We start from the raw sequence: 25,713 nt of genomic DNA, 5'->3' as shown, positions 1-25,713 counted from the left end.
TAAATGGAATGGGTGAGGAAAGATTAGCAAAACAAGCATTCTCTGCCAGGTTGGCAGGAAAACGACCCAGAGGATGACCAAGATATAGGTGGATTGATACAGTACAATGTGCCTTAGACGATAGAAATATAAGATCTGATAATGTTAGAGTCTTGACGAGTAACAGACTGATTTGAGGAAAATTGTAGAGAGGAAGTTAGTAATGATGTAAATTTGTCATGTGGTACTATCATATCCTGTACACCCTCTTGAGGGTACATGGCAGGAATTTGATGATGTTCACTTTACTTATATAATTTAGCATCGCCAAACTGAAGCCTTTTGGCTCTTTATTTTAGTAAATGTTTTATGCACCGACCAGGAGTTCGCTTAGGAAAAATATACCTCTCTGACATATCAAGTTCCTTAGTACTGAATGGGAATTTTTGATCTCTTAAGGTTTTTGCTGGTCTCTGAGCAGAACCAACCAGTTCAAAACATCTGTCAGGCCAGTGAAACCTTATCAAAATGGATTAATAGAAAGTGAATATATAGACACTTGGGCAGCGTTTGTGCTTAGGCAACTCATGAATGCCAGTGAGTGTATTCCCGTAAGCTCTCTGGTCAACTTATTTTTATGGAGCTTTCATAGTTTCTACGTTAGACTTTGAAATAATGCTAGATCTAATATCCGCTTTACTTATATAATTTTGCTTTGCCAAACGGAAGCCTTTGGCTCTTTATTTTAGTAAATTCTATTATTTTTTTGCTACATGTGTAAGCCATAAAGTTATTTTAAGACACTTTATTTTAAGAAAATGTTTCCTATCCCTACTGATAGGCTCTGATACAGTTGAATGAAGTTTTTCCAGCAGTCTATGCAGCTGAAAAGTCTGTTGAGTTGAATCCTCGTTGGTATATTGCATACCAAACACTGGGAAGAGCACAGATTGGAATTGGAGACATTAGGATGGTAAGAACAGAGGTTTTTGTTTGATTTGTTTTGATTTTGTTTTCTGTTTTAAACTTTTTTTTCCAGTGTTTTAGATGAAAGCTCATCATCAGTTCGTGATAGGTGTTTTCATGTGGTATACTGGATACCATAATAATACTACATAATTAAGTTTACATTATTAATAGCTTCCTGTCAATAACTTTCTTTTAAAATGATCACTTATTTTTCATGTCTTGAATATGACTGAATATGTTTCAGCCTTCTAAGACATTACCAACTGCACCAACCCTTGCATAAAGTAGAGTTGAGTTTAATATCATCGGTTTTGATATCAGGTTTTTAATGCTCCATTCCTTCATGATATGTAAACCAAGTACAGTATATATATATATGTGTGTGTGTGTGTGTGTGTGTGTGTGTGTGTATATATATATATATATATATATATATATGGATGGTGATGAATAACAGTGGAGATAGCATGTATCCTTCCTTGTCTTACATCGCATTTTATATAAATCATTTGCTCTTCCTTAATTTTCTAACTGAAATTGTAAAGTATAGGTTATATATATATATCTTTATTTGCTTATAGTCAAGAACCAAGTATCTGTTAAAAAGAAAAACTAAGGCTACTAGATAACATTTCAAGTTGTCCAACTGAAACCATGTTCAAACTAAAAAAAATTGCATATGCATGCACCAAGACTATATGGGCTACCTAAGGTTCACCTTAGGTAGTTCCAGTCCAACCTGGAACCCTGACTATAACCTGGCTAAACACTTGGCATTCAAACTTAATAAACACATTGGCAAGACATCATCTTATATCAAAAACTCCATGCACTTTAAAAAACTTTACAGAATCTTGAATTGGCAGAGAACCGTTGCTTAGTGAGCTTCGATGTGTTGTCCTTTTTACAAAGGTTAAGACAGATTATACAATTGTTCTCTTTTCCAAAATTTATCCTCCTGACATTTGTGAACTCTTTAACCACTGTCTTACATTGGGATATTTTAGCTGGAACAACTAGCTTGAAACATATTGAAGGTGTAGTAGTGAGCTCTCCAATCGCTAATTGATACATCTGGAATTGTTTGCATCTTTGGTACTTAATTTGTCCCTTCCCTCCCCTCCTCCTCAACCCCAAGTATGATTGAGGTATACAGATGATGTCTTTGCCATTTGGTCACATTGCTATATTCAAAAAGGAACTTACAAAAAAGCACATGCATGTAGGCACTACAACACAGTAACTGAGAATGAAGTGATGAAGCTATTGTTCTCCTAAAAGTCCTGATGGTGCCTCCTAGTGGGCTAAGTAGGTGTTCTTGGCCGTTGTGCTGAAGGTCTGCTGATGTAAGCCTCCCAAATTTGGGCCAGTCTCATACAACTAAATTTGTTGAGGTTTGGAGAGTTACTTAGGGTTGAGGCTGATTCCATGAATAGTCTTTCAAATTTGTATTTGCTATGGTGTATTACTGTAGCTTTCTTCCACCATATTCTGTGACGTGTATCCAGAGCATGGTCTGCAAGAAGAGAGTGGCTGTACTTGTGAAACCAGATGTAGTCCTTGTGTTCAGAAATACTGCTATTCGCTGTCCTGCCTGTTTGGCCAAAGTTAACGTGGAATCCGCCACCTTCCGAATCAAATCGCCAACAGTGTAAGACTGGATGTAGCTTGTATCCTCTCCAAAGCAAGAACACCAAAAACCAACATACCAAACAAGGAATATAAAGCTCTGTAGGAAATGAGGAATAATAAAGAAATAGTTATCACCAAAGCGGATAAGGGAAATGCAACTGTAGTACTTAACCAAAAGGACTACACAGGTAAACTTAATGCTCTTCTATTAGATCGGGATACTTACCTCCCTATTGAATACTATCCCACCAACTCACAAATCAGAAAACCTCACAGGCTCCTTAAGAAAATCACTTCTTGGCCTGTAGAAGTTACTAACTGATTAAAACCATTTAACTCTATACCCCCCCCCCTGTATTTATGGATTCCCAAAAATACCTAAAGAAAATGTGCCATTACGTCCCTTAGTGAATGGCATTGATTCCCCCACATACAAATTAGCTAAACATTTGGCCAAAGCGCTCACACACTATACTGGCAACACACCATCACACATAAAAAAAAACTTAGTCCACTTCAAAGCCAGCATAGAAAACCTTACACTCCAACATACTGACATAATGGTCAGCTTTGACATCTCCTCCTTAATCACAAATGTGCCACTCAAGGAAACTTTAGAGCTAAATTTTCTCCCGATATCGCAGCCCTATTTCAGTTCACAATAAACTCAGGCTATTTCGTTTGACAGGGAAAATTCTACAAACAAATAGAGGGGACAGACATGGGTTCACCACTCTCCCCCATCCTTGGCCAATTTCTTTATGGGGACCTTTGAAGAAAAAGCCTTGGCCTCTGCCCCACAAAAACCAACTATATGGCTTCACTATGTTGATGATGTGTTCACTATTTGGCCACATGGCTCTGATACACTCCTCTCCTTCCTAACATACTTAAACAACCAACACCCCAGAATCAAGTTCACTCTGGAAAAAGAGGAAAACAACAGCCTCCCTTTTCTTAGACACACTAGTCACCCACCAGCCTGATGGAACCTTGATTTTCTCAGTTTATAGAAAACCCAACTGTACATTCACCAACAATCCCTCCCCCCCCCCCCCATCACAACAATATGGAGTGGTGAAATCACTATATAATAGGGCTAAACTAATCTGTTCTAGCGACAAGGCCCTAAACACTGAACTAAATCACATCCTCGCTTTCACTTTCTCAGCCAATGACTACCCCCCCTCCCAAAAAAAAATACAAAAAATATTGAAACCAACAAACCACAACCCCCCCGTCCCCCCTTCACAACAAGTATTACTCTCAATCCATCACCATTCCCTACGTCCAAGGCACCTCTGAAAAATTACCAAAATTTTAAAAAACATGACTTGACCTCCTGTTACAGACCATACAGAAAATTGGCATCCCTTATCTGCTCCACTAAAGACCAACCACTTCCCCTAGACCTACCTGGTGTATACCAGGTCCCTTGCAGCTGTAAACTGTCTTACTTTGGCCAAACAGGCAGGACAGCGAATATCAGAATTTCAGAACATAAGGACTACATCCGGTTTCACAAGTACAGCCACTCTGGTCTTGCAGACCATGCTCTGGATACACACCAGAGAATACAGTGGAAGAAAGCTACAGTAATACACCATAGCAAATACGAATACTTGGAGGTGAACGGATGAGAATGATGTTGTTCCCTTATTTTTCATCAGACCAAACCATCTTCTTCACAAACTCCTCATCTACCACGTGTTCAAACTACTCACAATACTGCATTCTTCGATCAGGATCGTCTTCATTCATTGCATGTAATAATCTTGTGATGTAAACTTTCCATTTAGCTGCTTTAAGAATGCACCGTATGTTTGCACTATTTACTCCTGTCTCACGTGAACATTGTGTGGTAGACTTCTGTTTCAACACCGTAAAGGATTAAACTAAGTATATAATTTCTTGATATCTTTAATTTATAGTATAACCAAGTGGTAAAACTTCCAATGACTGCCTCTAATCCAGAGTATTTTAATAATAAGTTGTGACCCCTTTTGGCAACTCATATGAAAATATGACTTCTGCATTACTTCAACCTTAGTATCACCTCTGAGTCTGGCTCCCACTGACAAGACCTCAGTAAAGGTTGAAACCGGTATGGATAGTGACCCTTCCCATAATGCATAGCACTATACATACCTGTAAGGATATGTGCTTTGCATTATGGGATACTAAGGCAAGTGATGTGAAGTCATTAGCTTCTGTATACGAGAGCCCTAGTCCACATTATATTTCAGGCGCAAACTTTGTTTGCTTATGCTTGAATAAACGATTAACGTATATAATTTCTTGGTATTTTTAATTTATAGTATAACCGAGTGGAACAACTTCCAATCATGCCTCCATTGTCATTAAACTTCATTGCAAAACGGGAACATTCTCATATTTGAAATGCCACTTTAAAATGGTTTTGCGTTCCTCGAACGGCAGTTGTGCCTCAGCCATTTTGTTTGACTGCCCTACCGGTTACGTGTTGCTAGCATTCATGTGAGTAATGACATCTTTTGAGAGAACATCATACTAAACACTACTACCGTAATTCGATCCAACTTTGAAAAAAAAAAGTCCATAGTTGACATCTATTAAAGTGTGTATGCATTTTTGAATGGACTCTGTGTGTGTGTGTGTGTGTGTGTGTGTGTGTGTGTGTGTGTGTGTGTGTGTGTGTGTGTGTGTGTGTGAGAGAGAGAGAGAGAGAGAAACCTTCGAAATTTCCTTAAATTTTCATTGTCTTTGATTCATTTCCTACTCTACTAATTAGATCTCGAACAAAATTTAGCACCCCTTATTTTCTTTATCAGCTGTCCCATGTAATTCCTTAAAAAAATTCCTCCACTTCTTCCCTACCAGCACTTTATTGCATGAGAACATGGGTACAAATAAATCTCATTGTCTAGTTTTCTGATTTAAGAGGTTTACATTAATATTTAATGTAGAATACTATTGCAACTCCCTCCTTTTCCCATTCCTGATGTCTATATTAATTATCTTATGTTTATGATTTAGGAGCTTGCCTGTTTTGGTCTTCATAGGGTTCAGTAAGACAGTTATGTCAACAAGATATATTTGTTATTCCTTTGTTAGTCTTGCTTCTTTTCCATTACTTCTTTCATTGGTGTCCAACTTCTTCAATTCTGTTAGGTTGAACCAAGACAAGCAGGTAGCCTTGTAATCCTGGATGATGGCCCATTCAGCATGTTATGCCATCATAAGTTATATGTGGTATCAGTCTCTACAGAATATAATTTGGTCATCTAAGTTTCTTTTTCTAAAAATTGAGACATAAGAGGAAGAATTCATCATAAAATATTGTTACTGGAATCACTTACTTTTAATTTAAATGTCTTTATTTGTAAAATTTTCAGCTAAGTTTCATAACCATTGTCAATACAATTGTAGGAAAACACAAAAAAGAAGCCAACAATTCATTTGAAAGCACTTGATATTATGTGCACTATCAGTGCAAGAGAATAGCTCCAAATGCATTAATAGATATCCAGAATAAATTGCAATAAAATAATTTAGTTAATAAATTATTTTAAAATATAAACAAAAAATTAATAACAAATTAAGGAACACGTGAATGGTGAGTATTAGTCAGTATAATGTTGATTTGATTATTAGAAATCTTGTAAATGAGAAGATGCACAAGGTTTGTTCTCCTGAAGGCAAAATGAATAGAGTGATTGAGGCATTGGATATGAGGACTAAGTGAGTAAAAGAAGTGGAAGTAGGGACAAATGACTTGATTGGGAATAAGGAGAATGAAAGATTGGATATCAGGAGGCTGTTGAGAAGGATAAAAGATAATAGTGTGATAGGAAAGGTAGTCAATGTATTGCCTAGGTATGATAATGATGAGATGAGGCTGAGAGCAAGAATTATGATATGTTAGCAGAAATGTGTGAAGAGAAAGGATTGCAATTTGTTAATGTGTGGAATGAATGTGGAAAGTCTTAGAAGAATGGAATTGTATAAGAGCAATGGACTGCATTTGAATGGTTTTAGTGAGAGTCATTTAGACAGACTGCTGCTGGAAGGGAGAGAAATGAGTGCAGAGAATGAATCTGAACAAGTAAGAAGTGATGTGAAAGATGGGGAGAGTAAGGAAGGAAAGATTGAAGTGGTGCTTATGAATGAAGACGTGGGTAGCATGATTGTAGAGAATGAGAGAACAAGTTTGTAAGACAAAGAGGGAAATGGAGGGGGACTCAGGGTAGACATGGCAAAACGGTGTGAGAAAGGTCGATGCTCCAACCTTTGTTGGAGTGGTTAGTTGTGCATGTGGAGACAAAAAGGGAAGGAGGGGGATGACCTGGGATATAGGGAAAACAGGTGGATTTGAAGAAGGGTCTGGGACAAGTAAGGAGAAAAAGGAATATCTCGAGGAAAGTATGCAAAAGTCACATCTAATAAGTGGTATCAATGAAACTTATTATAGATCCAGGAATGAGTTCAGTGATAGAAGTATCAGAAATGGGAGAAATGAAATGATGCATTGATTTTGTTCACCCAAAAATTGTTGGAATATGTGAGACATAGTTGGATGAGGATGACATCCTGACAGGAATAGAGATGGAAGTGTATATGATGTATTTTATGAAGATAGAAAGAGTAAAAAGGATCGTGAATTGCTATTGACGATAAAAAAAGAGTTCTGCCTATTCACGGTAGAGATGCAAGGGGGGGAAATGATGGTAATGGTTTTGAGGCATCATGGTGTGAGATAGAATCACATGAATGGAATAAATTACGTCATTGGATGTTGATATAGGTCTGATAATGTGGAGGGTAGTGACCAGGAAATGTAGCTAAGGTGATCATTATGGGTGATTTTAATTACAGCAATATAGATTGGAGTGATGAGATAGCAACTGGAAATAAAGAAAATGAGTTTCTTGAGCTTTTGAGGGACATCTACCTCAGGCAGTATGTAACAGAGGGCACACGAGAATGATTATCTCATCAGATGTGTCAGATCATCCTCCAGTTGGTGAGGTTGACTATGAAGTAACTACCTGAGTGGTTGCCAGCCATGTGAGGAAAGGGTATATGTGGAACTACAAGGCTAGTGATTATGAGAAGTGCTCAGGAGATGGGTGGAAAGGAGATCAGTGCTGCTTGGGCAATATTCAAGAACTGTTTAGTAGGAGTGTCTAAATGTATTCCAAAGATCAGAAGGTTAAATAAGGTAGGTGTGAAATGGATGAATGGTAATAATTGATTCCATGAGGAATATAAAGAACAGGCAAGGAGGGCGACTTGGTTGGTAAGGGTAGCAAAAGTCCTATATGAGCAGCAGTTAACTAATAAAGCCAATAAAATCTAAGGGCGTTCTTTCGATATGTAGCCAGCAAAAATAAAAAATATAAGGACAACTGCTGGGGAGGATATAGTTCAGATATTTAATGAGCAGTTCATAAAGGTGTGACATCATGGAGAGTTTGAGAGTAGTCGATGAAGAGGAGAGACTGACTGTGAGTGAGGAAAAGATATATGGGGAATTAAGCAAAATTATTAATAAGGCTGTGGGACTTGACAATCACTGCATATTTTGAAGGAATGTGCCTAGGATTGACATCTGCCTTTATGTCAAGGTGTTGTGGTTAAAGTGTTGGGAAGATTGGTGAGAATCAGGATCCCGAATTGGATTGACACAATGGTATCATCTTTGATGGACAGCATGGATTTGCTAAAGGGAGGTCATGTTTTAGTAATCAACTTACTTGTTACAACAAGTTGACAGCAGCATTGGATGTGGGAGATGGATACACAGTAGTATACTTAGACTTTGCAAAGACTTTTGATAGATTACCACTTGATTAGTTGATAGTCAAACTAGAGCTGATGGGGTTGGATATCAGACTAGTGCATTGATTGGAGATTGACTGCCTGATAAGTATCAACAAGTTGTGTATGGGAAGCAACATCCCAGAAGAGGAAAGTCACTAGTGGTGTGTGTGTCTAAGGGGTATGTTTTAGGACCACTGCTGTTTAACATGTATGTTAAGGATATTAGAGAAGATTTGAATGGGGATATACAGCTGTTTGCAGGTGATGCAAAGTTGGGATGAACTATGAGGAGTAGAGCAGAGGTTGTGACCTTACAAGAAGACTTGAATAGACTGGATGAATGGCACGGGAGTGGGAGATACCAGTTTATCACTGCAAAATGTAAGGTTTTAAAATTTAGAAAACAAAGATGGGATGTAGAATTTATGCTTGGTGGGATATATTGTTGGAGGTGGAGGGAATAAGAGATCTTGGGGTGATAGTGGATAAGGATCTGAAATTAGGGGACACATTGCAACAATTGGGAGGAGTACAAAGAATTCTGAGAATGATGTGGAGGATACTGAATTGTAGAAGTAAGGAGATTCTTGTTCCATTGTATAGGGCTTTGATTAAGCCATACGCGGGCTACTGTGCACAGATTTGGTCACCTGGTTTTCAAAAGGACAAAGAGATGTTGGAAAGGGCTTAGATAAATACAAAACTTAAAAAGCTCAATCGTCACCCAGAATAACAAGGATCACATTGCTTGTTTGGGTGGAGGGTAAGCTTCAAAAAATAAGTTACAGTCCCCTAAACAATACTCTCTCAAGATATGTTCCTTAAACATAGGACTATCTAAATCCAAAGCTGGAGTCATTGGCAAAATAGCGAAAGACAAGGCAATTTGATGTGATGGCTCTCCAGGAAATCCATGTACCTGACACACAGCTCTCAATAGACTAAAGATCCCAGGCCTGATTCTCGTGTCTTATAACTGCCATCCCAAGCATGGCCTTGCAACCTACATCCTGCCTGGCCTCAAGGGCATAATGCAATGTGTACCTGATGCAGAATACTCCATAGGTATTAAAGTTCAAAATACCACTGTCTACAAACCACCATCGCAATCCTGGCCTGATCAGATGGACTGCTCACCACCTCACCCTGCTATCTATGTTGGTGACTTCAACTCTCATCACACCATGTGGAGCTATTCCTCTAACAATCGGGACGGTAATAATCTAGTTAACTGGATGGATACATATAACTTGTATTTGATTTACGATGCCAAGTAGGAAGGCACTCTCCACTCAGCCCTATGGAACAGAACCTACACCCCAGATCTGTGGATGGTCTCTAAAGCCTCTGAAGACCACCCTAACAACCAGAACCATCCTCAACAGATTCCCTAATAGTCAGTATTGTCCTACACTACTAGAGACAGGCACATCAATCCCTAATTGCTATCCAAGATTTGTTAAACTAATCAAAACTGCAGCCAAAGCCTCTATTCCTGGAAGCTACAGTAAACAATACATCCTATGCTCGAGTAGAGAAACGGAGGAACTTTTAGCCAAATATGAAGAGACTGAAGACCCAACTGTTGCTAAGGAGCTCATAGCAACACTGGATAAAAACAAAGGAAAGATGGATCTCAACCATTCATGAACTCATTTCACCACATCTAGCCACATCAAGCTGGTCACTTCTGAGAAAATTAGAGGCAGAACCAACAACACACAAAACAACAGAGATGACTCCTGATCAAATGGCTAATCATTTAAACCTCCACGATACATCTCAGCTCTATCAGGAAAATTACTGTACAGTCTTCCATCAGACAAATACTGAAGACAGGCCCCGAGCTTCCTGAACTTGTACACCAGTATCTCGGGAAGAGGTACAGGTAGCCTTAAAATTCACCGAGAACGGCAAGGCTACAGGAGTGGATAGTATCCTCCCTGAGTTTCTAAAACATCTCAGTCAACAAGGACAAACATGGCTGGCCCCGCTTTTCCCAAAAATTATAATGACTGGAAAACTACGAAATCTGAGGTGGGAAGCCAAAATAATTGCCATGCCCAAACCAGGGAAAGATCCAAATGACGTCAAAAATCGACGACCTATCTCCTTGGTTTGCTCCACCTTTAAGCGCTTTGAAAGAATTCTCCTTAAAAGAATTTCACCACTCATCGAAAGAGCACTTCCGATTGAACAAGCTGGCTTCAGGCCAGGAAGTAGTTGCTGTGACCAGGTCCTGGCACTGACAACACAGATTGAAACAGGCTTCTAGAAGAAACTTCAATCTGGAGCCACTTTCATTGACCTAATATCAACTCATGACACAGTCTGGATTGGGGCCTCCTAAAGCTAGGAAATATAAGGTGCAAAAAACCTTTCCAGCTTTTTGAATCCATTCTCTCCAAGAAAGATCTGGGTCCATATTGGTGGAAAAAAGAGCAGACCCAGATTCCTTCACAACAGTCTCCCGTAGGGCCCTGTGTTATTCCCTTTACTCTTTAACACCTACGTGTATGACTTACCACATACCAGGCTCAAGCAAGTATATGTATGCTGATGACCTAGCGATTCTTCATCAGTCTACCTCCTTTGCCAACCTTGAACACAGACCTGAACATCCTGGAAGAGTACTTCAAGCAGTGGTACTTGAAGCCAAATCCAACAAAAACTGTCCACAGTATTTAACCTGAACAATGCAGAGGCAAATTGACACCTCAACCTTTCTTTCTGTGGAAAAATGGTAGAACACAAGCCTCACCCAAAATACCTTGAAGTGAACCAGGACAGAAGCCTAACCTATAAAAGGCATGTCACCAACCTGTCCAACAAAATTAAAACGAGAAACAATATCTCTGCAGCAGAATATTGTGCCCCTGTCTGGGAAAGAAGTGTACACACACTAACATTATAGACACCCAGCTAAACTCTACCATGCACACAATTAGTGGCACAATGAGAAGCACCCCACTCTCTTATCTGCCTGTCTTATCTAACATTGCTCCACCAAACATAAGGAAAAGACAAGCCTCTATTAAAGAATTTAATAAAGCAATGAGCAACCCACTCCTACCCCTGCACCAGACTCTCATAAACGCACCTAGTTTTCACCTAAAATCTAGAAAGCCTTTCTGGTCCATTGATGAACTCTCTTCAGCTGCCCTGCCATCAACACCTGACATGTGGAGAGAATACTGGTCCAACAATCTTCCAACAAATGGCTTCCTGTTAGAAGATCCCTGTTCTCTGCAGCCTGGTTTTGCTCTTCCTAGGAAGATTTGTTCATCTGTCAACAGAATCAGAACTAACCAGAGCAGGTGTGGCTACCTACTACATAAATAGAGGCTGTTAGACCACCCTTATTGTAGCCATGTGATTGTTCTCCTGTGGCTCAGACGATTACTCGTGTTGTGAATGACTGCCCAAGGCACCAATTTCACAGTGGTAGCCTACGGGACATCCAAAAGGTGACGAATGAGGCCTTGGATTGGCTTTCCAGACTGGACATTGTAGCTGTTCTGTATTTCTTTTGCCATAAGAATAAATAAATAACAGAATCTAGTGGATAAGAGGAAGAGGGGTGATTATGATAGACATATAAGTTAATAAGGGATTGTTATAGGATTAATGCTGAAGAGGTTTTTCATAAAATGGTGGGAGATTGGGGGAGGACGTTATCCCTGGAAGATGTATAAGGAGGGTATGAGCAAGGGAGTGAGAAGCAAGTTTTTTGCATGGAGAGTTGTGAATTGATTGGAATGCATTGCCTGAGAGTATATGCAGAGAATTTCAATGTGTTTAAGGCTCAGTATGATGAGCTATGTGTATGACAAAAAGGACCTTCTAGATGAGTCTTTGACTCTATGGGTTCTTAGGATAATAACTTCACAAAATTGAGAGTTTTTGCAATCGTTTTTGTTCAGGTCTGATTACTTAATATATGCTTCACAGCTTTCCTTGTACAGTCTTTCCAGAAGAAAATAACTTTTGTGTAACACTTTGGTTTTTGTTCCACAGAATCCTGTGTTTTGTAGATAATGTGTGACTTGCTGAACTGGTGTAAAATTTCACATAAATGTCTTGTTTAATATGTTTGCTTTTACAAGTTTTGTTTTGGTGAAAAATATGTTTTTGTTATGTTAAGTTATTCAGTATGGTAATTATGTACTCAGTATTATTCAAACTGTCTTGTGACATATGAATTGTAATAACAGCAGATATGTGTGCAACCTGCAGTTTTGTTGCAAATCTCAGGATAAGACATGCATTGGCTGCAGAATATTCTGGATAAGAGCTGTCATCATTAAGACAGAAAAAAGAAAAGGGGGAATTCAGCGGGAAAGAAAGGACATTGTCTTACTGAAACCCACCATTTAATTACTGATATGGATTCCACCAGGAGTTGCTTAAGGGTTAAAGCTAGATAATGGGGACAGGGGACATCCATATAGCCTTTTAAGGAAAATGCAGAAAACTGATAGGGCTTCTGACATGATATCCAAATCCTTATCTTCTTGTGGTGAACTGCATTAGTAAGTATCTCCCTGGATACTGAATGCATGAAGATGTGCTGGCAACTTGGAGACCAAAAACCAAAATAAGAAATGAATCGGTTGAGCAGATTTCAGACTCAAATAGACAAATATTACTCAGGAAACAATGAAAGATTTTCAAAACAAGAATCAAACCTTTTGGATTCAATGGCAAATTCTGAAGAAAACAGCCAGTAAGGCATTTGGTGAGGTTGACTGCAAGGACAGAAAACTCAGAAATCAATGCTGATCTAAGGAAGTTAAAGCTATCAAGGAAAAGAAAAAGCATACCAAAAATTCCTGGCAAGTAAATCAGCATGTGCTCTGAGAGAATATAGAGAAAAATGTATGAAAGTGAAGCAATGTGTAAAACTAGCTATACAAAAGTCATGTCATTGAAGACTTTGGCAAGATAAATATCAATATAGTGTTAAAATGTTCTTGGGGCTATTGAAAGAAAAGATTAGAGATGGAGGAAAGAGAACTCTTAAAGAAATCCGAGATGATAATGAAAACTAAAGATAAAGGTTAGATGTCTGGAGTGATTACTTCAAAAGATTGCTAAATGAAGTAAGCAGTGATAGAACAATAATAGAAAACAGTCAAGAGGATTGCACTCAGGAATACATATCAGTACTTTAGGTAAAAAAGCCATCACAAACCTGAAATATGAGAAGGCAGCTGAAGTAGATGATATTTGACCAGAAGTGCTCATATATAGAGGTATAAAAGTTTATAGTGGCTACACTGTATACTTTAAAATGTGTGGTCCGAGGGTCAAATTCCAGATGATTGGAGTAAAGCTCTCATACTACCCATCTAAAGGGGGGAAAAAAAACAATGTGAGAATTGCTGAAGAATTTCCCTACTGAGTGTTCCTGCTATGAAAGCATACTTTAGCAAAGGCTTAGAAAAATTGTAGAAGGGGAAACTGGGAGAACAACAGTTTGTGTTCAGGTCAAATGGAGCTTGTCAGAATCAGATCTTCACTTTAAGACAAATAGTTGAGAAAGCATGGGAATATAATGGGTATCTACATTTGAGTTTTGTAGATCTGGAAAAAGCACATGACAAGAGAAAAGCTGTACAAATTTCTACAGTTATATATGATAAATGGGTTATTATATTGAAATTTTGAGTTTTAAGTCAGTAGCTAAAACTGAAGGAAATATGTGAATGGTTTGATGTGAAATCAGGTGTGTGTGTGTGACATGGATGCACTTTATCACTGCTACTGTTATTCTTCAGCTGTATAGATCACTTTATGAAGGAAAATGACATTAATCCTGATATCAAAATCAAGATGCTAATCTTGCCTCTCTACTTTATGCAATAATATCCTCCTTATTAAATTCTGAACAAGTCTGCAGGATTGCTTAACTGAATTGAAGAATTGCTGTGATAAATTTGTATGAAAATCAGCAGTAAAAAGACAGACTATAAAAATAGGCAGATACATTTTGAAAACATCAATTGCATCCTGATTTGTGAACTTATACAAATACAACAAGTAAAACTTTTTAGCTATTTATTCATAATTTTAAGTGATATTAGCAAATTGAATGTAAAAATAGACAATACAGTTAGCAAAGCAAACATGGTAGGAAGTAAATCAACTGAATTAATTGATATGGAATAAGATAGAAATTAGTTAAACACTAAGCTAGCTGTATAAGTGTCTAAACCAGTTTTAACTTATGGATCTGAGATCTAGGTTAGGAATAAAATACTTGATCAAAAACTCTAGACTACAGATATGAAAGATCTGGTTAGTGAACAGATTGCTTCAATGGTAGAATCACGTGAAAAATGAGGATATCAGGAAAGGACTTAATATGCTATACAAACATCAAGCATTAGTTGTTGTTGTTTTTTTGCCAAGATTGCAGGAAAAAAAAACAGAGGGAGATTTATGTAGTAAGTGTCTTAGACTGATTGGAGGCCAAACAAATAACAGATTAACTTGGAGAAAAATTGTTGATAGGTAGTTAGTAATGATGCAAACTTTTCATTTGATTCTATCATAATATCCTGTTCTTTCCCCCCTGAGCATACATATTAGGAATTGATAATGGTTGATGGATTTTGCCACTCTTGCTCCACAGCTGATCTTCCTATTTAACCTTCTCAATCTTTGGATACCTGTCATAGAAAAGTTGGGTGAAACTTGTCTGGTTGCTTTTGACATTTCAGAGCATTTGATTGAGTCTGATATAGAAGCCCACCAAATTATCATCGTATGATGTACCTTCCATCTGCTGCAACTGGATGGTATTTTCCTTATATTATAGTATTTCACTGTGTGTATCAAGGTGGATGGTTTACTCTCTTAAGATTTCTCTGCTAATGCCAGAGTATCCCAGGATTCTATGCTTTTTCTTCACATTTCTCATCTGCATAAACAATCTTCTCTTATTAACTTCAAATAATGTTCATAGAGAAAACAAGATCTTCTGTACCCAGTGTCTCCTTGCTATTCTGTTTGTCGAGTGGGTAGCAGCTCTCCAGCCAAAAGGCTGCAGATTCGAATCCCGCTGAGGGCATGGATGTTTGTTATTGGCTGCAAAAATACTAGTGGTGTTGGTGTTAAGTGATGATGGTAGTAGTGGATTGGTGGAGATGGAGAGTTGTGGAGTGGGTGTCCTTCCTCGATGAATCTTTGGACTCCTTCAAGGTGTCAGGTAATAATAATAATTTTCTCTTACCTCGCATCTGATCTTCTATGATTGCATTTCTCTTCTTGGATTAATGAACACTTTTACCATCCTTTCCCAAAAGAAATTCATCATATCCATAGTCTCTTCAGCTATCAAAAAACTTAGTATCCTTTTCAATCATGAAAATACTTCTCACCTGTGCAACTGTTGACATTATTTAAATCCCAAATTCGCTTAACCTTATAATACTGTTTCTGCATTTGCCATTGTTCTTCAGAAACTTCCTAAGAGATGCATATCAAAAGAGAGCAACCAGTTAATAAATGACCCCCCCCCCGCCTTTCTTTACTCACACACACACACACACTCTCGCTGTATTCACTTTCTCATAGATGTTTTGCTTTATACCTTTTCAGCAAATATTTTCACGATTTCTGTTCTGTTGAACTGGCCACGAGTATTTTTAAATGAAAAGCAGCTTGTTCAATTTGATCTATCTATGTTCATTGGAATAGCTTTCCTTATACTATTTTCACCCAAGGACTAGTATCTCCATCAGTTCAAGAAACACATCAGTAAATTGCTTCTTTTCCTTCAGACAGAACCAATAACATTGCACTGTTATTATGGGTTTTGCAACCTGTAGTATGTAAGAATGATATAAAAAAAAATCACACATCATCTTTATGCAGAGTATTTCATTCATTATCATCATCAGCTTCATAGCTGCCAGTGTCAATGTTTGTTCCACTTACAAACTTTAGCTCATGATGTTAGATTTGGAGGATTATTTTCTAGTAATGGTTCTTCATGTCAAATCATGAAAAAAATATATCCAGAAGAAATACTCTATAATTTGGAAACTGCTTATAAGGGCTATTTACCTTACCATATCTAAAAGGAACATATTCAATACTAAAATCTCTGTTAAAAGAATATAAATCGAAAGTTTTCAAGCCAGTTTCAAGAACTAATGTCCCTTCTCCATCCCATCTCTAAGGCAACAAAATTAATTTGTCCCCTTTTCCCACTAGGCATATTATTATTATTACTACTACGGGCGACTCCAACGAGTCCTTAGACTCATCGAGGGAGGCCCTAAACATCATGTCCACACAACTATTCGACATTCTCACAGTATCTATCATACTTTCCCTTGAACTCATTCACTGTCATAGCACCCACAACAGACTCTGGCAATTTATTCCACTCATTTACCACTCTGAAAGTAAAGAACCCAGCTCTAACACCCTTACTAACCACACTCTTGCCCAGCTTCCATAGATGTCCCCTAGTCCTCCAACCACCACCAGTCCTGATCTCAAAAATATCCTCTGAATTAATCCTATAGAAATCCTTCAGCATTTTGAATGTCTCAATCATATCTCCCCCTTTCTGCCTATCAACCAATTTCTGCAACCCACAAATCTCCAACCTGTTCTCATAAGGTTCATTCTATAGACCTGTTATCATCTTGGTCACTCGCCTCTGGATCCTCTCAACATCCTCCCCATCAAGAAGAAACCTAGGTGACCAAATATGGGCACAGTGGTCAAGATGAGGTCTTATCAAGGCTCGGTACAGAGGAACAATAACTTGCTTATCTCTGCTCCAAAGTATTCTTCAGCAGCCAAGTGATTTGATGAGCTGATTTAGCCACTTTTGCATGCCCTATAAACTTCATCTCCCTATCCACCAACACTCCCAAGTCCCTGACCTCATCAATATCTTGGAGTACAGTTCCACTAATGTGGTATACTGCTGCTAATTTTTTCACCCCAAAATGCATAACCTTACATTTTGTCACATTAAATTGACATCCATTCTCCTTAGCCCAGACTTCCAATCTATCCAAATCATCCTGCAAGATTTTGACATCTTCTGCATTCACTATTGTCCTACCCAACTTTACATCATCAGCGAACAAATGAACCGTTCCTCTTAGATCCTTCCCTATATCATTGATGGACAAATTAAACAGCAGTGGTCCAAGAACAGAACCCTGAAGCATACCACTAGTCACAGGCCGTCTTTTGGACTCTACTCCTAAGTAAACTACTCTCTGATATCTCTCCATCAACCACCCTCCTAACCATCTCACCAACTCTTTATCCATTCCCATATGTTGCAGTTTACGGATTAGAATTCCATGTGGTATCCTGTCAAAGGCCTTAGCCAGGTCCAGCAGTATCACTATAAACCCATTACCCTTATCCAGTTCAGCCGTCACTGTGTTATAAAACTTGAGCAAGTTACTGAGGCATGATCTACCCTTCACAAAGCCATACTGTCCCCCACACAGTATATCATTTTCATCAATCCATTCCTGTATTTTTCCCTTGATTACTTTCTCCAAGACCTTGACAACGACTCCTGATATGCTGATCGGTCGGTAATTTGCAACCGTAGTCTTGGATCCTCCTTTATGCAGTGGAACTATTTTCCACACCTTTTGGGACTAAACCAGACCCGAGACTCAGATTAAACAACATGGTCAAGGGCACTGATAATTCTTTAGCCGCTTCACGTAAGACCCGTGCCGGTATACCATCCGATCCCACAGATGCATTCACATTAAGGTTCTGTAATAGACTATTCACCTCCACTTCATTCACCACAATTCCCATATAAACTAATGGTTCCTTCATTCTTTCAATGTCACCACCTGGATGATATACTCTTGCTTAGTGCTCACTCAGTAATTCCATTATATCGACTGATTCAGTGACCTCCTTGCCATCGCCATTCTTTAAAATCATTCTGCCGTGTACAGTTTTTCTTTTACTTGCAGCATATTGAAAGAACTGTTTGGGGATTTTCTTTAGCTTGCATAGCTAGTTTCCTTTCATAATCTGCTTTTGCTTTTCTTACCATACTCGTTACCCTTCTGGCCTGCACTTTATACCGTTTGTGTGCCTGCAGGTCGCCTTTCTCTTTAAATTCCCACCACAGCTGTTTCTTTTTTTGCAGCTCAAGCTTAATTACATATACAGAATCCTTTGCTCCTGCAGTACATGTTACCATTAGGCATGCTGTAGAGTAGTTGTAATGAACATAAAAATATTACCAAGGTTTGAATTCATAAGACAAAATTTAAATTTGAATTATGTTTTCAAAGTATCAACTGATATTCTGATCATCCAACTGACTCCTACTTAACCTAAAGTTTTAGACAACACCCCCTGTGCCTGGAAGCAAGCCAGAAGTCATCCCTCACTTGTGTGTGTGCATTCATAGCAACATCCATATTGATATCTAGTACTCCTACTCCCAATATGTAACATATTCACAACGAGGTCCTTATAACAAAGATAAAATGTGGAATAATGGTAGTAAAAAAAATTGAGTTGCAAAATTGTTCGTTTCTCATCATCAAATTCCTGACATGTACCCTCAAGGGGGTGTACGGGATATGATGGTACTCCATGAAACATTTACATCATTGCTAACTTCCTATCTACAATTTTCCTCCAAATCAGTCTGTTACTTGTCAAGACCCCAACATTATCAGATCTAAGGCACTTTGTACCATATTAATCCCCCTATATCTTGGTCTTCCTCTGGGTCATTTTGCTGCCAACCTGACAGAGAACACTTGTTTTGCTAATCTTTCCTCGCCCATTCTGTTTAAGTGACCATGCCACCTGAGATTAGCTCTGCTGACGCATTCCTGGATGCTGTCAAGTTCTTTCCTAATATCCTCATTTTTAATATGATATTGCCATTGATGCCATCTGTTCATGCCTATAATCTTTCTCAGGACTCTCATATCTACGGTCTCTATTCTTTGGTCAATTGTTTTACTTCTCTCCCAGCTCATATCCATAAGTTAAAACTGGTTTGAACTCTGTCTTGTATACATCTAATTTAGTGTTCCGATTAATTTCTCTCTTATTCCATATGAATTTATTCAATTGAGTGCCTACCATATCAGCTTTGTTGATTCTATTGTCTATTTCCATATTTAATTTACCAGTAAATATCGTGCCTAAGTAGCTGAAATGTTTTACTTGTTCCACAGGTTTCCCATTTACAGCACAGTTGACATTTTCAACAATCCTACCTATTTTCATTGTCTTTGTCTTTTTAATGCTGACCTTCATACCATATCTATTACAATACTTATTCAATTTAGTCAGGGAATCTTGCAAACTTTTAGCGGATTTATTTAGAAGTATAACATCATCCGCATAAAGCAAAGAGCTGATGTTAACATCTCCAATTCTGATATCATTTTAATACCACTTTCCTTCATAATGTGATCCATATAGATAATGAATAACAGAGGGGATAATGTACATCCTCGTCTGACACCAGATTTAACATTAAACCATCTTCCTGTACTTCAATTCTAACTGCTGACTTCAACTCAAATAAAGACTAATTATTGCTTGATATAATGCCCCATTGACACCATATAACTGTAGCTTATTGAATAGCTTCTCTCTTGGCACCTTGTCATATGCCTTTTCCAGGTTGACAAAACTTAAATACAGATCTTTGTTATATTCCCATGCCTTCTCAACTATTTGTCGTAAAGTGAAGATCTGATTCTGACAGAATCTATTTGGCCTGAATCCAGCTTGTTCTTCACCAACCATTTCTTCCACAATGCTTCTCAACCGTTTCTCAATATACTTGCATAGATCTTGCCAGGAACACTCAATAGAGAAATACCTATGTAATTCTCACATTCAGTTTTATTTCCCTTTTTATATATGGGTACTATTAGAGCTCTACTCCAATCATTGGGAATTCGTCCCTCTGTCCAGGTTTTCTGCACTGTGCAGTGCAGCAACTGTATGACTTTTATAGCACACTTCAGCATTTTTGGTCAAATATCATCTACTCCTGCTGCCTTTCCACATTTCAAGCCTTTGATGGCTTTTTCTATTTCAAGTATGGATATATATTACTGACTGCATGCATGGTCAGTGTTTTTTACCACTGTGCTGTCATCACTGCTTGTTTCATTTATGAGTTTTTCAAAGTAAGTACGCCATACTTCAAGGATATCTTTTTCTCCTGTTTTCATGTCACCTTTATCATCTCTAACTCCTTTTACAGCACTCTTTCCTCCATTTCTAAGCTTCAACAACCTCCGGAATATCTTATCACCTTCTTGATATTTATTTTCTATGTTCTTGCCAAAGTCCCCCCATGACTTTTGTTTAGCTAGTTTTATACAGTGTTTCGCTTTCTTATATTGGTCTCTGTATTCTCTAAGAGTAAAAGGTGACTTATTTGCCAGGAACTTTTGATATGCTTTCTTCTTTTCCCTCACTGCCTTTTTAACTTCCTGTGTCCACCATGGAGGTCTGATTTTTCTACCCTTGTAGACAACCTCACCACATGCCTCTCTGGCTGAATCAATCAGGGTTTTCTTCAAGGCTTGCCACTGAATCTCCAAGGTTTGGTTCCTGTTCTCAAACTCTTTCATTTTTTCTTCAATTATCTTTGTGTATTTTAGTCTACAGTTCCCATCTGAGAGCTGCTCAACGTTTATTAGCTTTAAAACTTTCTTACATGTTATTCTTTTCAATATGAAATTCAATTTCATCCTGCTCAAGACTAAATAGTGATCGCTTCCAATTTCAAATCCTCTATACACTCTGGTGTCCTGCACCAGGGAGGAAACATCACTATCAACAAAAACATAGTCAATGAGACTTTTCTAATTGCTTGCCACTTTTCTCCATGTAAATTTTTGCACATTTTTATGTTGGAATATGGTGTTAGTAATAACCAGTCCATGTTCTGAGCAGAAATCCAACAGTATTTGCCATTATTATTAGCTTTGCTCTTTTCTCCAAATTTTCCCAAAATATTTTTGTGTCTGACAATCATTTCCTACTCTGCTATTTAGATCCCCAACAAGAACTAACTTTTCCTTTTTCATTGTGTCAGTTGCCTTTTTCTAAAGCATCAAAATTTCTCCACTTCTACCTTAGTAGAACCTTCTGTGGGACCATAGGCACAAATAAGTCTCATTGTCTAATTCCCCATTCTGATATTTGCCCACATTACTCTACTTGAGACTGCCTGCCATTCAAGAAGATTAGCTTCGTATTTTGTGTTGAATACTATGGCTACTCCTTCTTTTCCTTGATTGTCATTGCCTGAATATAACATTTTGTATTTATTGTTCAGAAAGATCTCATCAGTTTTTGTCTTTTTTTGTTTCAGTCACCCCTATTATGTCGATCTGGTACTTATCTAATTCCTCAGCTAGCTCCATTTCTTTGCCATTCAGGCTTCTTATGTTGATAGTACCAATCTTTAACTCTGATGATTTGGGGTGTGCTTTCAGATTTGTTCCAGTAGCTGACTTTTTGCTGTTTGCCCTGGTTCCCTGGCGAAAACAATGGGGGCCTTGTTTATCCGGGCGACGCCCCAGCTGGCATGAAGTTTTGTCATGTTGTACCATCATTTTCTATATTGGTTTAAGCCAATAACAATATAATTTGGTCGGCTAAATCCCAAATTGCCAGGCCATCCTCATTCGTTCAGTGTCCAGGTAGATACCCAACAGGGTGCACCACGAGAAGGCAAGGATTGGACATTCGGTCAGAATCCCTGGTCGGTTCTCCACATTCCTTTAAAGGCTATGTGGAGGTCTCCTCTCAGTTATAGAGCTTTGACCCCTAAGCACCCCCTTGTTCTTTTGTTTACACGATTAAGAAGAGCCAAATATTTTCCAGCATAAACATAGCATCAAGATCATCACAAAAGTTGCTGAGAATTAAGTATTCTTCTGATATTCATTCTATATATGCATTGCATATTTTTATATGAAAGTTAAATATTTTCCTTAATTTTTTAATGTAAGTAATCTTAAAACAAATATTGAAACAATAATATTGAAATGGATGGATCCATTAAATCATACTACTAGTCACTATGATAGCAAATAGTGTGATCTGCATTTTTTTTTTACTTTACAAGTTACTATTAGTCAGTATTAACAAATGTGATCATTTAAGTGGTAAATGATATTCATTGCCTTGTACAAGACCACCTTGTTTACTTTAAGTGAAATCAAACACCATGTTTGGTGTTCTCTAAAACAAGTTTCCAGATAACATAATCCTTAACAGCCACTGTACTAATATGGTATATGTTTCCACCCTTTGTGGATAGAATTATCATGGGGGGGGGCATTATTCCATCTACTTTAATTATAATTGGGCTCTGAAATACTGCATATTGTTTTGAATAAGAAAATGACTTCATTATATCTGTAAACTGCATGCTCAGTTGATTTTTCAGGAGGAAATATCCAATGTTCAGGCAAAAAATCCTGGTACCTGAATAAAACCATTTGTTTTGATATTCTGCCCTAAAAAGTCATAGGAAATGCCTACCAATTTATTTTTCCCCTAAAAGTAATGCATAGCAAAACAAGAATTAAAACAGCTGCTTAATAAAGGTATATGTGCAGAGTTTAGTACTCAGCTGAATGAGTATTATACTTGTGTTATGAAACCACAACCTCAGGCTAAAGCATATTTATATTTAAATGGTGTGACTCTTAGTAAAAATTAATTTGATGTTTTTATATGTTAAAAGTTGCAATTTCAGTTGCTTATACATTCAACTTACATTGAGAAATATATCATATTGAAAAAAAAATTTTTATATACCTCTATAAAATACAGGCACTCCATATGTTGAACGAAGAAAATAAAAATCACAAATTTTGGAAGATTTCCTGAAGTGGTGTGATAATGTGTATTTATCCCTAGCTGTGTCCATGCTCATTGATAAGACATTATGTATATACCTGATTCTTGAGGACATAAAGAAACTCTGAAGATCATTTTGAAATTCTCTTGACATAAGTTTGGTATGGAATATGTGCATCTGAGGTGAAACCCTTTTTTTATTATTAACATTTCACAAATAAAGTAAAGCTAACTCTGAATTCACAATTGTCTTTTAAGCTACTTTAATCTTTTCTTTAAGCATAATTTAGAAGAAAAGCATTTGAAAAGACTTTCGAGTTCACCAAGAGTTATATGAATGCTGATAAATTTGTGCAGAAGAAAAAGAAATCTGAATAACTAATTTTTATGAATATTAAAAAAAAAGTATTATAGCACTTAAAATATCCAGATTTATGAAGGTTTCCAGCAAGACTACTTTATCTGCTATATATATATATATATATATATATATATATTATCAAATGAATGAGTATTATACTTGCGTTATCAAACCAAAAACCTCATAAAGCATATTTAAATTTAAATAGTGTGACTCTAATTTTCCCTTCATTTCATGAGCATAGTTGCAAAAAATAGAAATAGACAACTGTAGAAATGGATTAAATATAAGAGATTTTTGTATGTTTCACATGTTGGACAGTTTGAACATACTATCAGAATTTGGAATTGTTTAAACTGCATTTCAAAAGAATTAGGCTTTTCACTTTGTAAAATCAAGTAAGTAAAAATCATACTTTGCTCAGTGAAATGTGGTATCCTCTCAGGCAGTTATTAATCTGTGCTCAAAGTGACCAATAGTGATAATGAATAAATCCAGGAAAGGCATAGGAAGGGAAAATACAGTGATGCAGGAATGTTTCTTTCAACACTGAACATATTAGTCACTAGAGGAATAAATACTAGTAAAGAATATAATATTTCAAAATACATCAGTTCAAACTTGCAGGTGTTGTGCTATTAGGCATTACTATATCTTACCAGAAAAACAACACATAAAAAGTTAATAAACTATATTTGATTTTATTTTGGCAAAATTATGGAGACTAGTACCATGTTAAGGATAATAATTTAATTTCTCAATGTTTCAACCCTCATATTTAGGTTATCATCTGGGTATACACATACTGCATCTAGTAGTGGAGTTGAGGACCTTCCCTCATTGAATCCTTGGATTCCTTGGAAGTGTCCCATAATAGTAGTAATATATATATACAGAGAAACATGACAATTCAAACTGTATTCCAAAGTATCACTAATTTGGTCAACCATTACTATGTAGTAGTTAAGTCTTCCTGTAGGTCTTATTGCTTGTTTGAATGGTCATCTGCTCCCTAAACATGACCAAATCACTCACTTCTCTTGCTACTTATAAATAATATAATGTTGGGTCTTTGAAGCAGGTTTCATAGTTCCTCATTGTGTTACTCCCCCTCCCCAATGTGATGTTTTCTTTCATCCCCCTTTGGTTGACCACATGTTTCACAACCATAGGTTAATGTTGGATGTAGGTAGCTGAAACAGAGTTTATTTATTTATTTTAGATTTTCTTGATGATGATCTAGATTTTAGAATTTGTAAAATTGCAAAATATCCACAGTTGGTTTTCTCAGTTTTCTCCTGTATTCTCTCTTGATACTTATGTTTGTTCTTAGATAGTTAAAATTGCCCAATTGCTCAAAGATATAATTATCAACAACCAAGTTGGATTCTTGAAATGCACATATGAGGAGGTACCCAAAAATAACCAGAATTATTTTTTTTTTTAAAAAATGGTATTAAAGTTTATAATACTATATATTAGTCTCCTTTAAAGTCTCCATGTGAATCAATGCACTTGTCCCAGCAATTTTTCCACTGCTGGAAACAGCTCTGGAAATGTTCAACTGGAATACTGTTTATGGCCTCCAGTGACTTTTCTTTCACTTCATCCACATCAACAAATCGCTGCATTTTCATGGTTTTCTCTATCCATGTGAGAGAGAGAGAGAGAGATCAAGTGCGTATTAAAGGGGTACAACCGAACAAGAACATGGAGTACAACCGCCATGTTCTTGTTTGTCAAGCACTGTTGGACAGACAAGGCCGTGTAGCTTGGAGCATTGTCATGGTGCAGCAACCAATCTCCGCTACTCCACATTTCTGGCTGTTTTTGTCTCGCACAGTCGTGCAGTCTTCTCAAAATGTTATGATAAAAAAAAAGTTGGTTCACTGTCTGTCCAGGAGCAGGAGTTACAAATTCTTTGTGCACAATTCCATTCACATCAATAAACATTATCTTGATGTGCCTTCTTGGGTCTCAGTGAATTTGCATGTTTCCATTGGCTTGGTGCTTGTTTTGCGTCTTGATCATAACCTTAGCACCAAGACTCATTCCTGGTCACAACTTTTGAAAAAAAAGTTCTGGTCTGGAACTTT

General features: G+C 37.4%; 1 protein-coding gene across 5 annotated transcripts in view; it reads left to right on the top strand.

Moving 5' to 3' along the window:
• The window catches only part of LOC150108767 (tetratricopeptide repeat protein 33-like), a 110,129-nt gene that overhangs the window by 57,393 nt on the left and 27,023 nt on the right, over nt 1–25,713 (top strand). For 4 of the 5 annotated variants that reach the window (XM_090416232.1, XM_090416231.1, XM_090416234.1 and 1 more), the window contains one exon: nt 821–952. In XM_090416232.1, the coding sequence (XP_090272358.1) occupies nt 821–952 (132 nt within the window). Of the gene's footprint in view, nt 1–820; nt 953–23,229; nt 23,440–25,713 lie in introns of all 5 variants that reach the window. The other variant, XR_016550681.1, reaches the window with a different exon arrangement.

The sequence above is a fragment of the Typopeltis vanoorti genome, chromosome 3 (assembly GCF_054136105.1).
Source record: "Typopeltis vanoorti isolate ZY-2024b chromosome 3, IOZ_Tvanoo_1.0, whole genome shotgun sequence".
Classification (NCBI taxonomy): Eukaryota; Metazoa; Arthropoda; class Arachnida; order Uropygi; family Thelyphonidae; genus Typopeltis; species Typopeltis vanoorti.
The sequence above is the reverse complement of the archived record's forward strand: the minus strand, read 5'-3'. Positions and strand labels throughout refer to the sequence as shown.